The sequence below is a fragment of the Anas platyrhynchos genome, chromosome 18, assembly GCF_047663525.1.
Source record: "Anas platyrhynchos isolate ZD024472 breed Pekin duck chromosome 18, IASCAAS_PekinDuck_T2T, whole genome shotgun sequence".
In the NCBI taxonomy this organism is placed as follows: domain Eukaryota; kingdom Metazoa; phylum Chordata; class Aves; order Anseriformes; family Anatidae; genus Anas; species Anas platyrhynchos.
In genome coordinates this window covers 8,450,097-8,464,715 of record NC_092604.1, presented here as the reverse complement: position 1 = coordinate 8,464,715, position 14,619 = coordinate 8,450,097, and the positions used below count along the sequence as shown (strand labels likewise).

The following is a 14,619-nucleotide window of genomic DNA, read 5'->3' as shown; positions in this document are numbered from 1 at the left end:
TGGCCCGAGAGTAATTGATGAGAAGTGTTGGACACACTTCACATGAGAAAGGGAAGGCTTGGCATTTACGGACTCGTTGGAACTAAATTATAGACGAGATGTCTGATTAACTTCTGGGAAAGATTAATCAACCCAGCTATCTCCTCGGCACATGTCTAAGCAATAACTTATGGGTTATTAACTTCTTAAAAGCATTTATATGCTCAGGTAACAGAGTAACAAAAGAGGAACTTAAATGATGATCGTGCATGCAGGGAAGCTTATTTTTATAGCAGCCATACAAGAAAAAATATCAGTGATGGCCAGAGGAAAGGCTTAAATTGCATTACAGGAAACTTCTGGTCATAAATACACGTCCCAAATCTGCATGTTTTTACCTGCCCTGAGCCAAAATAGGGTCTTACCAAATTTAATCGTAACTGATACTAGTGGTGTGACTTAGAAATTCATTCCTCTTCATCCTGCCTCATTTCCTTCCAGTTCCCATAGCTGGTTTATACAAGCATCAGCCAAGGAGCTGCTCTCCTGGGACTCAGGGTACAAAGCCCCAGCCCCTGCAGGACCCCGGTGGCTGGGAAGGGCCCCGTGCCCATGCATCCCGTTGGCACTGCAAACTGCTTTTCTGCAGGAACAAAATCCCCGTGGCCTCTGAGATCAGACTCTTTCATAATGTCTGCTCTTCTGTCCTCTAACATTTCATTTTAATTCCTCTGCGTCATAAAAAGGGATGTGCAATATTTGGGCAGACAGATAAAACTGCCCATCAGTCAAGAACAGTTTTCCTTCGTGACAGTGAATGAACACCAGCCTTGTAAATGTCCAGGGTCCTTTTACCATCTCTAATTGAAGAAAGGGCCTGAATTTAAAAGATGAGCTTCCAGATCTGCATCTGAGCGCTCAGGTGGGCACACAAGGCCCCCTCCCTTTCCTTTTGCTGCAAACCCACCAGGTAGAGGGGCTGCTGGAGCGGGATTTGCAAAGTCAGGAAAAGTACATTGAAGCATTAGCTGTCAGACTCACTCTCTCACATGGATACAGTTCTCCTGACACATCAATGCAATACTCAAATCTCCCCGATTTCCCTGAAGATGATGCTAGGCTTCATCTGGTGAGAAAGCTAGGAATGGCAAAGTGTGGTTTAAGAACCAAATGCCTTTGAAAACGCACTGTTATGCTGCAGGCTTAAAACCTTTTCCAGCCTTACTTCATTGTACAGATTGTCAATGACCAGAATTAAATCTGGAGAGATTTAGAAATGCTAACCTTAATGATCCATTAGTGGAATAAGCTCATTCTTCATGGCACTCTCCGGCTGGAATGACTTGGCTGTGACACGTTTTGCATCATTGTGTGCATTACAGGGTAATCCAGGAATATGATTAAATTATTTAAAAATTAAAAAAAAGTGGCTGAAGTGGGCCTTCTTCCAATCCAAGGGATAACTGTATGCATGGATATTACCTTGACAAAAAGCATTTCAAGGGTGCATGCACACAGGATTTCTCTTACTGATTTTTTAACCCAGACAGCTGCTGTTACTGCAAAACCAGTAGGGTCGTGGCCAGCCCCGATGCTGTGCTGGGCAGAGCAGTGCCTGGCACCCATGGGGGAGCACGGGATGCACTAACCCTGCTTGTTTGCTCCAACAGGGACCCCGAGGACTGCTGGGACCGAAGGGGCCACCAGGACCACCAGGGCCACCGGTAAGTTCCCAGGGCTGCTGCCTTCCAGGGTCATCTCAGCCAAACCACCCTGCCCCAATTAGTCGTTCAAGCAGATGATGCATCTGCATGATTCTGTATGTCTGTGCCATGAGAAGACGTGTTCATAAAAGTTGCTGCTCAAAGGCTGTGTTCTGCCCTGTTTTCAGTGCTGTCACCTCTGCATGTGGCAGCCCAAAATTTGGCTCACCCGAGTAGAAGTTAATGCCTAGCTCAGCCTGGGAGGGCAGAATGAGAGCTATTAACGTGGTGGCTTTGCTATTAACTTTTGCCTATAGGGTGTTGAACCTTTAAAGCAATTTGTTCAGGTTTCAGGCAAAAGCCAAGGCAAGAACGTGCAGTTTTTATGCAGGAGGCAGCCACCCTATTTGTCGTGCACTGCTGGCCAGGGAAGTGCTGATGTAAGGGCTCCTTCTGCAAAGCACTGCAGCTCACAGAGGTCCCAGGATTTAAAAACAGGACCTGGGCTGCCGCTAGAGCTGAGGGGGTCAGGGTTTTAATGGTGAGCGTGGTGAGGTGCTTAACCCCTCGTGGGATGTGGAGACATCCTCACTTTGAACTCCTAGTCTGCTGAAATTAAATGAGGGTTCAGGATCTGCTCCAAAACTGGTCTCACATGAGCATGCTGTTAAAAATGGATAACCTAACCTGCCCTAGAGCAAATGGGAGAACGCAGAAGCCCCAGCAGGGGGTCTGCATCGACCATCTACCACGTTACACCCTCACTGAAGATGATCAGGGCAGACATGACCCTGGCTGCCTTTTTTTGTGGCCCTCTGGTACAAGGGGGATTATTTTGTTGGCACAGGCTCTGTTTTGTTATTGAGGAAACCTTGGCCTTGGAGGCTTTGCTTTGTCCATAACACTGTTAAGAACAATCTGGGTCAAATCCTTATTTTGGCACAGCCTCGTTGGCTTCACCTGAACAATGCATTCCTGTCCCGAGCGAGGTCTGTGTCCAGTTGTTCCTTCTCACGAGCTACTACCAGTCTGCTCGCTGTCGGAAGCAATCCGGCTGCAGTACGTAGCCAGGATTTCTTCATCTGGTGCTGATTCTGCTTTTTCAGGCAGGTTAAACCAGTGGGAAAATACCAAAATGACTCTTTAAAGTGTTAATTTTTGCTGGATTCATAGAATTGGCTGCTTAACAAAACACCTTTAGAAAATTGTTCCATTTCCACACGGTCTAAAGGGCCTCCTGATGTTTTCTTATTTTTATTGCATTTTCCCTGCTTTTGTGGTGCGAAATATGCAGATATTTTCTTAATGCTGTTTTTTCAATCCTTTCCCAGGGTGTGGCTGGTATGGATGGACAAACAGGTCCCAAGGGGAATGTGGTAAGTTTTCACTGCAAGTTTTACAGACGGTTCAGATATTATATAGAGAGAGCATATGTGAAGTGTAAAATGTACTCCATTAAATTAGATTTGCTAATTGCTTTTTAGCCTGGTCTAGATTCCTATCAGGGCCTGTGAAAACCACCGAGAGTATCTTCCTACAGCAAACCAGCAAATGGCTGTTAATTTATTATAATTTCTGATGGAATTACACATTATTTCCCCGTGAAAGATCAAACATTCTCATCAAGACGTGTGCTGTTCTAATGAACATCGGAGCACTGTAGTTTAACTGAGGGGGAAAAAAATCTTTGTGTGCCTCCTCCTTGGCTCTACCAGGCTGAAGGGACTCCTGCAGAACAACCTGATCAGAGCTAGGCAGCACGAAAGCCCCTCACAGCTCGTTTGGGCAACATGGCCATGCACAGAAGCGTGTGTGCAGTGAAATAACTTCACTCCTCCTGCCCCACCATGGAGTGAAGCTGTGCTCAATGCCCAGGAGCTCCTGGTTGCCAACAGTGGGTTAGAGAAGGGTTCGAGATGCAAGGGTGCTGTTCAGGCGTCCAGCTCTGCTCACTGTTTTCCTGCTCTCAGCTCTGCCTTTGCCTCCTCACAGGGTCCTCAAGGTGAGCCGGGCCCCCCAGGCCAGCAGGGCAACCCAGGTGCTCAGGTAAGAGGGAAAAAACTGGAATGAAAAACCAGGAATGCTGGTTTGGAAGAAAGAGATGGACCAGCAATAAGGAGATTTGCTGGGAATTGGCTCCATGTACGTTGCTGGCCCAAAATCTTCCTGAAAATGCTCCCAGTTTCAGATCCCTCCTGTTCTCACCTGGCTCTCGCTGCCACGGTACAAAGCCAAACCCAGGTCCAAGCAGTCTCATCAGCCGAGCCACGTCTTGTGGCTCCTGTCTGACTTTCAGCATCCCCCATCCAGATGCTGGGAGCCAGAAGGATAACGCAGATGTCCGAGTCCTGCTGTCAGCCTTCGGCACGGCTCCGCTCCCATCGTGGGGATGAACCTGGCTGCACACCGCGAGGCGGGATGGCTCCCCGGGGGAGAAAATGAAATTACAAAAATGAGGTTTTATCAGCTGGTGCAAGGCGTTTTGAGAATGAATGGAGCCGGGGAAATCCCCAGCCGTCGCAGGCACTAGAATGATGCTTGGCTGAGACATTGCCAAAATGCATTTGGAATGAATAACTCGTTCCTTAATGACCCTAGGTTTTTCTTTTCGCAGGGTCTTCCAGGTCCACAAGGCCCCATCGGTCCCCCAGGAGAGAAAGTAGGTTAAAATGCCACAGCTCTGACTTAAGACAACTGTTGCCATTAATATGCATTTGCTGCTTCAGCTGCTCCTTTGCCCCATATGCAACATCTGTTTGCAGCCGTGTCCATGAAAGTCTAATGTGTCTCATTCCAGACAGAAGAGAGACAAGAAAATGCAGTTTACCTCGAATTCATAATATTTGCATTCATTTCCTACTTTAACAGAAACATTCTGAAGGCAGCCGATGGCAAAACATTAGCAGAGGGCTGAAAATTGTCTCTTTCTGCGGGCTAAGTGCCTGGAAGTCTGATGGGGATGGTAATGGGAAGAGCTGAGGGTTGGATCGCTCTGCCAAGGTCTCCTCGTGCTGCCTCCTCCCCGCTCCCAACCCATGCCAGCTCTCTCTGATTTCCCATCGCTGTCGACGTGGAGTAGCTGCTGTCCTCATTCCCCCAGCAGTGCTGGGGCCATCAGGGTTTAAGCAAGGGCATCGTTTTTGCCCATGGAGATGACAAAGCAGCTATTGTTGGGTGCTCGTTCAGCTCCCACAGGCAGGGGATCCATCCAGCATGCGTGCGGGAGAGCTCCCTGCTCGTGTTGGCAGCCCGCAGCGTGCTGAAATTATCGATCAGCAGGGGAAGAGTGAAGGAGCACATTAGCAATTCCAGCAGATAAAGGGCTCTCAGGTTTAGTGCTGAGTCACGCACTTGCAGCAGCAGTGGCACTCCTCAATAGCGTGAGAAATCAGGGGACTGCTTAATTACCGAAGCGACCACTTCCCCACGTTAAAGCAGCAAGGTGCAGTCGATGGGGGCAGCTCCACACCTGATTTTCTCCCTTTGCCTATTAATCTTCCTGCACTTGTCACCAAAGGGTGGGTATTTCCTAGCCCAGCGAGCCCTGTGCTTTGACCTGCTCCCACCTGTGCTTACGCGCGGTGCCTTTCTCAGGACAGCCACTTGCTCCCAGCCCTGGGCTCTGTTCCCAGCCTCGTGCCCAAACGTCTCCCTCTGAGCTCTGCCAGGCCTGGGTAAGGTGCTGGCACTACTGCTGCACCTTCCTGGGATGCTGGAATCCCAGATTCCTTGCAGACTCCTTGCAAGTCATGGCAGCTTTCCCAATAGACCCACCTCCCTGCAGCCTTTCACAACTAAAGCAAGCAAAACTGGTGCTCTGGGGGCTCTGGCTATTGCAGCTGATGATTTTTCTGTTTGTTTTTAGGGGCCTCTGGGCAAACCCGGTCTTCCTGGCATGCCTGGTGCAGATGGTCCTCCGGTAAGTCATCCTCTCCCAGGTCTTTCCTTGGCACAGGGACTGCAGGGGTGATCCTGCACCCACCCATCCTTCCTGGGTGCACCGTGGGCTTGTGAAGTATGTGAACCTGCAGCCTGCCCACGTTTCACCTGGGCTGAGGGGTTTGAGTTGGCTTTGAGCTTTGCTCAGCCTCACAGTGTAGCACAGGGCAATTCTTGCCGTCTTTCTGGGCTTCTCTTTCCCCTCCTCCTGCTTCTCGTTTATGTTTTATGTAGGCTGGCAGCTCACCAAGGTAAGGATGGTCTCGTGTGTTTGTGTGTGTGTACTGCAGTGCTAGCATACGGTGGTCCTCATCTCGCTCAGGACCACTGGGCACTGCTGCAGAACGCTGATAAGAGGCTGAAATGGCATATCAGCACGATATTCTTGCAGCTTCCTCCTAATCCTTCTTTAAACAGCTTTTGCTCATTCCTCTAGAAGTTGGTGCTAAAATCTCTGGCCTTTAAAATTGATCTCGTTTTTGCACACCTCAGAGACACCTGATTTTACAAGTGACAAATGTAAAATAGTTACATCCCACTGATGCAAATGCAAAGCATGGCAAAAAAAAAAAAAAAAAAAAAATCCATTTCCCACCCTGGGATTATCGTTCCTATGAGGGGCATTTCAAACATCCTTACAATTGTTAGCTGAGTCAATAGAGCAGCTAAAGCAAAGCCCGGAACATCTCCAAGGCTGAAGCTTTCGATGTGAAATTCCTGCAGCAGCCTCTAGGGAGCTTCAGCTGGAGAAGGCGCTGGCTGGGTCTGTTTCTGTGCAGGCTGAAGGCTGTGTGAGATCAGCAGGCTGAGCGTGCACGGCTATGCCCAGACGCTGGCCCTTTGCCACTGGTAGCCACGTCGGTTGCGAGCAGGGTGTAGGTTTGCAAGCATAAGGGTTGCTCTTCCCAAGGACAAAACCTGCCTGTGTGCCTTTTATAGAAATTGGTCTTGAAATGCGTCTGCAAATCCCCGAGGGCCTGAAGCATCTCGCTGCAAGAGCCAACCAAGTTGCTCATCAATTTTTGATCTCAGTAACAGTAATGGAGACGGGCATTTTGCAAACGGTGATGATTTAGTGTGGAGTGGACGGGAGCTTCTGAAGTCTTGTTGCACTTCCATTTTGCTTCCCCCGGGCTGCAGGCAGATGTCAGGAGCCGAAGGCAAGCACTTATGCACCCCTCTTTGTGCACTGATGCTGTTGGTGCCGTTTAAAATCACAGGGCCAATTCAGATTGTATTTTCTCTGCATGTTATTGACGCATAGCTGACAGCTGTCATGTTGTTTCTTTATTAAACCAGCTTGTTTTATGAATTCCTGCTTGTCTGACATTGCCGTTATGAAGACTGATTATGGAAAATAGTCTTGTGATTTTACTTGTTACATTGCTCTATTTTGAGTATTAGAGGAGACTTCGTATGTAAAGAAACTACCGAGTGAAGAAGGTCTTAGTGGCCTTAGAGCAGCTGGATGTGCTCTCATCTCCTTTAAAATAAAAAAAAAAAAAATGGGAGAAAAAAGAAAGTCCTGGGGAGTGCAGCGAGTGCCCTCACGGAGGGCTTATTGCTTTTGTTTGCATTGCCAGACAAAGATTCATCTTCTGACCCGGCTCCATCTCGATTTCTGCAGTAGAAAAATCACTCAGAACTTCTCTCAAGGATTTCCCCAGTTTCTCACTAATCCTTCCTGTTATACCTGAGGCAATTCGCACCATTTTTTTCCTGCTGATTGAAATCCCAGCAAAAGGCTCCTAAAGGCTGTGAATGAGAATGTGGTGGAGGCTCTTGGCTGTTGGGTTATTCAGCATCAAATCCCCAGGGGAATGCTGGCTAGCATCCAACCAGCCAGCGGCTGACAGGGATGCAGGTTAGCTGGGGCTTTGTCATGAGATCTTGTAACCGACTCCAGGAATTAGGAAATTAATGCGAGGGGCTCTGACCAGTCTGGGCATCTTGTGATCTTCACAAGTTTGTTAAATACAGAGATAATTTTATCTTTTTTTTTTTTTAATCTGCAAAATGTGTGTGCTGCTTGCTGCTGAATGCACTGAGATGTTCAAATATGAGAAAAATATTGCAGAATGGTTTGTGCTTGTCTGCCGAAAGGAGGTAAAGGGTAAGAAGGTTTAAACATCTAAGAACAGCAACACAGACCAAATGCAATCCTCTTTCTTTTGGGAAATGCTGGCTTCAGAGGGCTTTTTTTATCAGTAAGAGCTTCCTGGAGAGCAACTGTTGTCTTGCAAATAAATCATAGCTGCCTGTGCGAGCTTTTTGGCTTCCGAAGCGTTCAGCATGCACTAAACCCATTTTTCTCTTCTGTTTGTCTCTTGTATTAATAGGGTCATCCTGGCAAGGAAGGTCCTCCTGGAGAGAAGGGGAGTCAGGTAGGTGTCAACAAGATCCTCATTACTGTTAAGTATCACAAAATACAAATTAAGAATTTAATATTAGCCTTAAAAGTGAAGATCCATTGCCAGGGCGGCACAAAAGCGCTGCAGCCAGCTAGCTGCTGGAGCTGCTGCTTGTAGGAGGGCGAGATTTCGCTGTTACGGGTCATGGTTCTTCCCAAAATAAAACAAACTGTTGTCAAGAAGACGTTTGCCAGCACTAGAACTTGTGCTAGCAGAGCTGCGTTGAGCAGTTTCGCATTCTTGGCCAACACAGCAATGCTGCCAAGGCCGGGCAGGAGCGGGGTGCAAGCTGGGGACGAGTCCGTGTGCTGCACGGGGTTTGCTCTGCAGGGATGTGTCGGGGGGACAGAGCTGCCAGGGCATGGATTGGGGACAAGCAAACCCCACTGAAACAATGCCAGAAGCTGAGCCCAGCTCGTCTGCTTGGGTCTCTCCGTTGTGCTGTTTTTTACTCAGCTTTCTCCGTGAGATCAGGGAAAGGGAGGTGCAGAAATAGCGAAGCGCTCTTTCAGCATCTGTGACAACCCCAAAAATGCCCCAGGTTCAGGGGGGTGTTGTAAGATTTGCAGCTTATTCAGCCCTCAGATCTCCATTAAGGTGTTTGTAGTGGTTTTGTTGAAGCATTTTCTCTCCGGTGCTTTGGTGGCAGGAGAGGAGAGGGGGCAGTTGCGATTTTTCTGGTGATGCAGCAGTTGTTGCTCCTGAAATCCAGCACAACACCGTCCCTTCTGCCCTCCTTCCTGGCAAGCAGTGCCCAGCTGATGTGAAAGCTGAAACTGCACAGGGAAGCCTAAGCAGACATAAATAAATACCCGTTGTGGCACAGGGGAATGCAGAAAATAACTCTTTTTGTATTCCTGGCCTTCCATTTTCTTCCCCTCCCCTTGGTTGAAGTCCCTCTCTAACAATATATTTGAGAATATTGCCGCGGGCTAGAGCCCTTGAATTATACGGGTGTCTGTCTGTCTGGGAGATTTACCGCCTGCGTTCCCTCTGCGTCCCATTCAGTTGAAAAACATTGCATTTGTCAAAAGTGTTTTACCGGAGCACAGCCCGGCTGCCTCGAAGTCCCCCAGCCCCGTGCAGAGCAGCGGCCGCAGCCCTGGCTGTGCCCCTTGTCCTGCTGCCATCCCTCATGGCCGAGAAATCAAAACCCTCGCAGCTGCGGAATATGAGAAGCCGGGCAGTGGTGGTGTGGGGGTACATTTAGCAAACGTCAGGGAGTCAGCAGGTGGAGGTGCAGGGCCGGCACACAGCTTGTTGCTTGAGTTATTTCTCCAGCAGCCGTGATCTTGGGGCAGGGCTTGATGTTTGTGCGGGGTCTGGGCTCCGCTGGGCTGTCAGGCTGGAAAAAGTGCCTGTCTCAGGCTGGAGGAAGTGAGAGAATAGTTGTTTAGCTGGCTGATTGAGGAGAGTAAGAGCCAACTGGGCTTGATAAAAGGTGTGATTTATTGGCAGGCAGGACAGCATGGTGGTGGGGTGGTGATGGAGCACCCGCAGGGCGCTGGTGGGTGCTGTGTCCGGCACAGCTTACGGCGGCACTGGTGGTCGGCAGCTTTTGGTAGCAGGAAGGAGCTTTGTGAGCACCTCCCTGCCATGTCGCCAAGGCCAAAGGACAGCATCCAAAGCGTGTGCCTTGAGCAATAACTCCTCTGATCTGGTGATCATCGCCCTGAGCTGTGTCATGCCCAATCTGGGCTGGAGCGTTACTGCGAAACCAGGATGGTTTGGGAGAGGGGAGGCAGCAGAAGAGCATGTTCTTCTCTCTCAGACTTGTTCTTTTTTTCAATCCAAAACACAAGTCACTGATCTTATGTATAAATCCCTTTGTACCGAGTTGTTGCTCTGCCTTTCCTTCATCCTTTCCCATTGTGTGGATCTTTGCTGTTGGCTGAGCTGAGTGCACCTGCTCCAAGTGATGTTGCTGTAGCACTCGGTGCTATTTTGAGCCGTTTTCAGATGGTCACTGCCATTTCCGCCCAGTCTGAAGCAGCCAGATGGCTGGGATATTTGTTTTCCACACAATCTCCTTACTGCTGCACCTTCGCATTGACTTGATGTGTTTTTCTTTGCCTTTTTTTCACCCCAGGGTCCACCAGGTCCTCAGGGCCCCGTTGGTTATCCAGGACCACGTGGAGTCAAGGTAAGGAGGATGCCAAAACAGTGTCCCCCCTGTTTCTTGCTTAAAACTCCTTAAGAAGAAACTTAAGACATCTCTGCCTCATGCTGGAGATGGACAAGGCCCTCTCAGTCCCACCAAGCACCCTGAGGAAGGGTCCTCTGCGTGCTCTGGTCCTGCAGCCATACGGATGGTGAGGGACGGTAGGAGAGCATGCTTTTGGGGCACAATCTCGAACCCCCATGGGTAGCACATTACCTGCCCTGTAGCAGTGCCTCAGGGAAACCTGCAGAGCTTCCAGCCCACTGTGGAGGAAACAAATCCTTCTGGCAGGTCCAGAAGCTTTTACCTGCCAAGGAAGCATTGCTGGTGGGCACAGGTGCTTAGGGCCACCTTGGTGACACCCTGTTTGCTGCTCCATTCAGCCTCAGTCTTGTGTCTTCCTGCAGGCCACAAGGATTGCAGGTGCCCTGCTCTCCAACAACACCTTCTAGCATCCTTCAGTGCTTTGGAGAGATTTCTCTTTTAATTCTCTGTGAGCATGGCTCAGTCCCATTCCAGTCGTTTCCAGTTTACAGCCAAAGTAAATCTCAGCCAGAATGTGAAGACTTTAACAAGGCTTGTTAATAAAACAAAATAGCCTATTACTAAAACAAAGCAAGCTTTTCATGCTCCTGATCCAAAACCTTGTCAGACGGCGCTTGTAGGTCTCAGTAATGTGCTTTTTCAGTAGATTGAATTCCAGCTCTTCCCTGCTCCTTGCTGCCTGCAGCGCTTGCACACCAGTAAGAAGGTGCTGGGTATTTTTCCCGATTCAGCTCCGGCTATTATGCCCCATCAAGATGTATTAGTTCAGGTGCAGTTGCATCTTGCTTCCCAAAGCTCCAGTGAATCCGCAGGGATCTGTGCTAGATTGGTGACGAAAGGTGAATTTAAACCCTCTTAAAGCCCCTTGTATATTTTTTCAGTAGCACAAACCCATTTGCCGTTCTGCCTTCAAAATTTAAGCTGAATGTATTTAACCAAAGCAAGCTTTCATCTCGGTTCTTGCAAGGTTGCAGATTGAGACATAGTGGTCCATTAGGGAATGGTTTGCTGTTGTGTTTACCGCTAAAGTGGAACTGTTCCACATTACAGTGATCTACAGAAAGTATGTCATGCACCAAATCCATAGTGCGTACAGAAGAGGTTTTGCTTCCTACAAGCAGCATCCTATTAAATGAATGAATCTCCAGTTCTGAGAAAAATGCGTCTCATTGGGTTTGCAGCTATAAATAATTTTTAGATCTCGCCTCACTTACCAGAGCCCTGTTCTACTGCACAAATTTTGATGTACTTTTAATTATACTTTCTCTTGACATGCCTAAGGGAGAAAAAAAAAAAAAAACGTTAAAATGCCCTGCACAAAATATTCCTTTAAGAAAAATATCTTTGGCTTTTTTATTTCAGAGGTTGCATTGCTCAGCTGGTGTGGATAGCTTAGGGTGGCATTTTATCCCAAGAGGCAGGATAGATGAGGAGCCTGGAGGCTGGTGAGGTTAGGGCTGGTGGCAGAGCAGGGGACAGATCCTGACTGCACTCAGCACCTCCATGGACTGATCGCCTTAGTGAAGCCCTGGAGGGTTTCTGCACCACGTCTGCACAATGTCACATATGCCTGCACCAGTCACATCAGTTTTGTTTTGTTCTCCTTTCAGTGCCTAAATGATTTTTCTAAGCAAAAACCACACTGAAAGGTGATTTTTCCCTCTGATGGCCAGGGAGCACGCAGAGCTGGCTGCAGGCTGAGGACACGGTGTGCCAAGCAAGGCTTCTGTGCCAGGCATCGTCTGTGCTGCAGCATCTCTGCTTCTGGTCAGCAATCGTGTTTGTGCAAACGCCTCCAGGAGACACTGAATCTCCTTTCAGTCAGCAGTTTGCTTCAGGCATGCTTGTTGCATGTTGTCATGGTTGTTGTCATCTTTTATTTTTATTTTTATTTTTATTTTTAACCTCTTTTTTTCGTTGTTTGGGGTTTTATTCAGCATCACCGTGTCTGATTTATAACCTGGTGAAATTTCTCAGGGCGTGAAAATCCTGTTTGGGCACGTCCTTTGTAAGCAGTGGTAGCTCGGGAGCGAGCTGTGCCCCAAGCAGGTGATCCTGTGAGCTTTTCCCAGCCCTTGCAGAGCTCCATGTCCATCTTCCAGAGATGAATTCCAGCCGAGGTGGAGCCCTCTCTGGGGCTACCCTTGCAGGCCAAGCAGAAGCCTTGCAGGGCAAGCAGAAGCTGAATGGGGGCTTCAGGAGCAGCCTCAAACGTGTTTACTTGCTCTGCAAAAGGGGCCCCGTCAGGCAGGAGGAATGAAATCCAGGCTTTGCCGTTGATCTGAGGAGCGCCAGGGTTTCAGCTGACAGCAGAATGCTTTAAAAATAAAATAAAACAGTGCATGCACGGAGGTGAGAACTGTGGTGAAAAAAAAAAAAAAAAAGAACCAAGCTAAACCTTTGTGGGTGCTAGACAGGACGCTGCAGAGCCACAGGGAAATCTCCTCGGTGTGCTCAGACTGAATTCCCAGCCCAGGTGCCCCTGCCCAGCTCCTGCACCGCCTTCCTCTGAATGCACAAGTGTACTCAGCACTCAGGAAATGTTTTTTGGGGTAAAATATATGCAGAAAACAAACTTTCCATCATGAGTTTTATCCCTGGGAACATGGTTCCAGGGGTTAGGCTTGGAAGAGGCAGAGATCACCAACCACACCTTCCCCACTAAGAGGTTTGAGTCTCCAAGCACTCACAGCTGGAAATTATCAGGTGATGTTCAATTAGCAATGCATTTCAGACCATCACAGTTTGCAAGATGCCATCATTAATGTTGGAAGCAAAAATCACCATCGTTAATGATTCTTAAGCTTACACATACCATGTAACATCTCGTTTTGTCTTCTCCAAGGGAGCAGATGGTGTTCGCGGGTTGAAAGGCACCAAAGGTGAAAAGGTGAGTTAACACCCTGTGTTTGGATCAATCTTCTATAGCCTCGTAGTGTTTCTGCAGACCCATCCTGTGCAATGTGCTGTCTGTGAAATTCTCGTGCATGAGGGGAATTTTGCTAGAATTTTGTTTTATTTGCACTTGGGAGCAGTGCAGCCCCCAGGACCTGCTTGGGGCCGGGGCTGTCTGTTGCAGATAGCTGTTACGGATAGCTCAGGTTCAGCTTTGGGATGATTTCCTCCTGACAAAATTAGCAGCTTGAGTTTTCTGGGCACGATTCCATGGACATGAAGTTTTGTAGCATGTGGCAGCTGGGGAACTGCTGGACCCAGGGAGAACAGCACATGGGATGTGCTACCCAGCCTGGTCATTAGAGCAGAGCACTTGCGAGACCCAAGTCAGTAAGAACGAGGACACAGTCTGTCTGTTTGTATGTCAAAGATGGAATTGGGTTATCCCAAAGGAAGCAGAGAAAAATCTTGCCTAGTTCCAGCCCTAAACAGCTCTGTATTCCTTCATTCCTGCTCCCCCCAAAAAATCAGCAAATCTAGGCATTTTAGCTAGGGAGTCCTGGCAGGGACCTTCCAGACTCGAAAGGTCTTTCTGGGAATGGTGTCCTCATTGCCTATGAAAGATTTGCTGGAGGATGAAATACATTATTGATTTGAGCTCTGCAATTAAACCTTCTTGGCTGAAAGAAATATTGCCACTGTCCTAGAGGTTCCCTTGAAGCATGGTGTAAAACATCCTCCATGAAAATAAAGCCAGTTGTACTTCAGAAATAATTGGTTCCCAGTACTGGCAAGGTGTTGTTACTCATATCGAGCCAGATTTGTGATATCCTGACTGGCAGCCAGAGCGGGATGTGAAGGAATACTTCCTTGGGATGCCTCTGGGACCTCGACAGCTGCAGCCTGCTTGGGCTTCCATGTGTGTGTCCTCATGTCTGCTTGTGTGCACCCAGGGCTTACAGAAGCCAATGTGACAGGCAGTGCAGGGACCTGACATTGTTCTCCTTGTGCAGGGGGCCCACAGCAAGACTAGGGAAATATTTTTTTTCTTTTTTTTTTTTTTTCATTTATACACTTTGTCTGTTTTTTCCCCTCTCTGTTTTTTAGGGTGAAGATGGCTTCCCTGGCTTCAAAGGTGACATGGGCATCAAGGGAGACCGGGTAAGAGCTTGTGACTGACGAGGTCTCGTAGTGCTCCTTCAAGCCCTGCAGACGCGGCACTAGGGCAGCAGGGCAGGCTCTGGTCAGGGTCTTTCTGGCATATCTGATCTCCAGGCAGGAATTTCGTGTTCACATCAAGCACAGGGGTTATAAATTCCTAAATTTAGAGTCCCATCTTGACGGTAAACTAAAACTGATTAATAAAAGAGGGCCCAGTCTTGCTGCTTTGACAGCTAAGAATCCTGCACAATCTAGTTGTGTCACATTTATTTTCATTTTCTCTTTTCTCCCATAGTACTGCATCTCGGGTCTGGTAGGCATCTTT

The 14,619-nt window shown here is 48.3% G+C and overlaps 1 protein-coding gene across 4 annotated transcripts in view; it reads left to right on the top strand.

The window, feature by feature from the left end:
* COL5A1 (collagen type V alpha 1 chain) overlaps nt 1-14,619 on the top strand; it is a 168,518-nt gene that overhangs the window by 114,368 nt on the left and 39,531 nt on the right. For all 4 annotated transcript variants that reach the window (XM_038165150.2, XM_038165149.2, XM_072025329.1 and 1 more), the window contains exons 21-29: nt 1,650-1,703; nt 3,014-3,058; nt 3,675-3,728; nt 4,297-4,341; nt 5,548-5,601; nt 7,961-8,005; nt 10,122-10,175; nt 13,084-13,128; nt 14,241-14,294. In XM_038165150.2, coding sequence (XP_038021078.1) covers nt 1,650-1,703; nt 3,014-3,058; nt 3,675-3,728; nt 4,297-4,341; nt 5,548-5,601; nt 7,961-8,005; nt 10,122-10,175; nt 13,084-13,128; nt 14,241-14,294 — 450 coding nt within the window. The remainder of the gene's footprint in view (nt 1-1,649; nt 1,704-3,013; nt 3,059-3,674; nt 3,729-4,296; nt 4,342-5,547; nt 5,602-7,960; nt 8,006-10,121; nt 10,176-13,083; nt 13,129-14,240; nt 14,295-14,619) is intronic.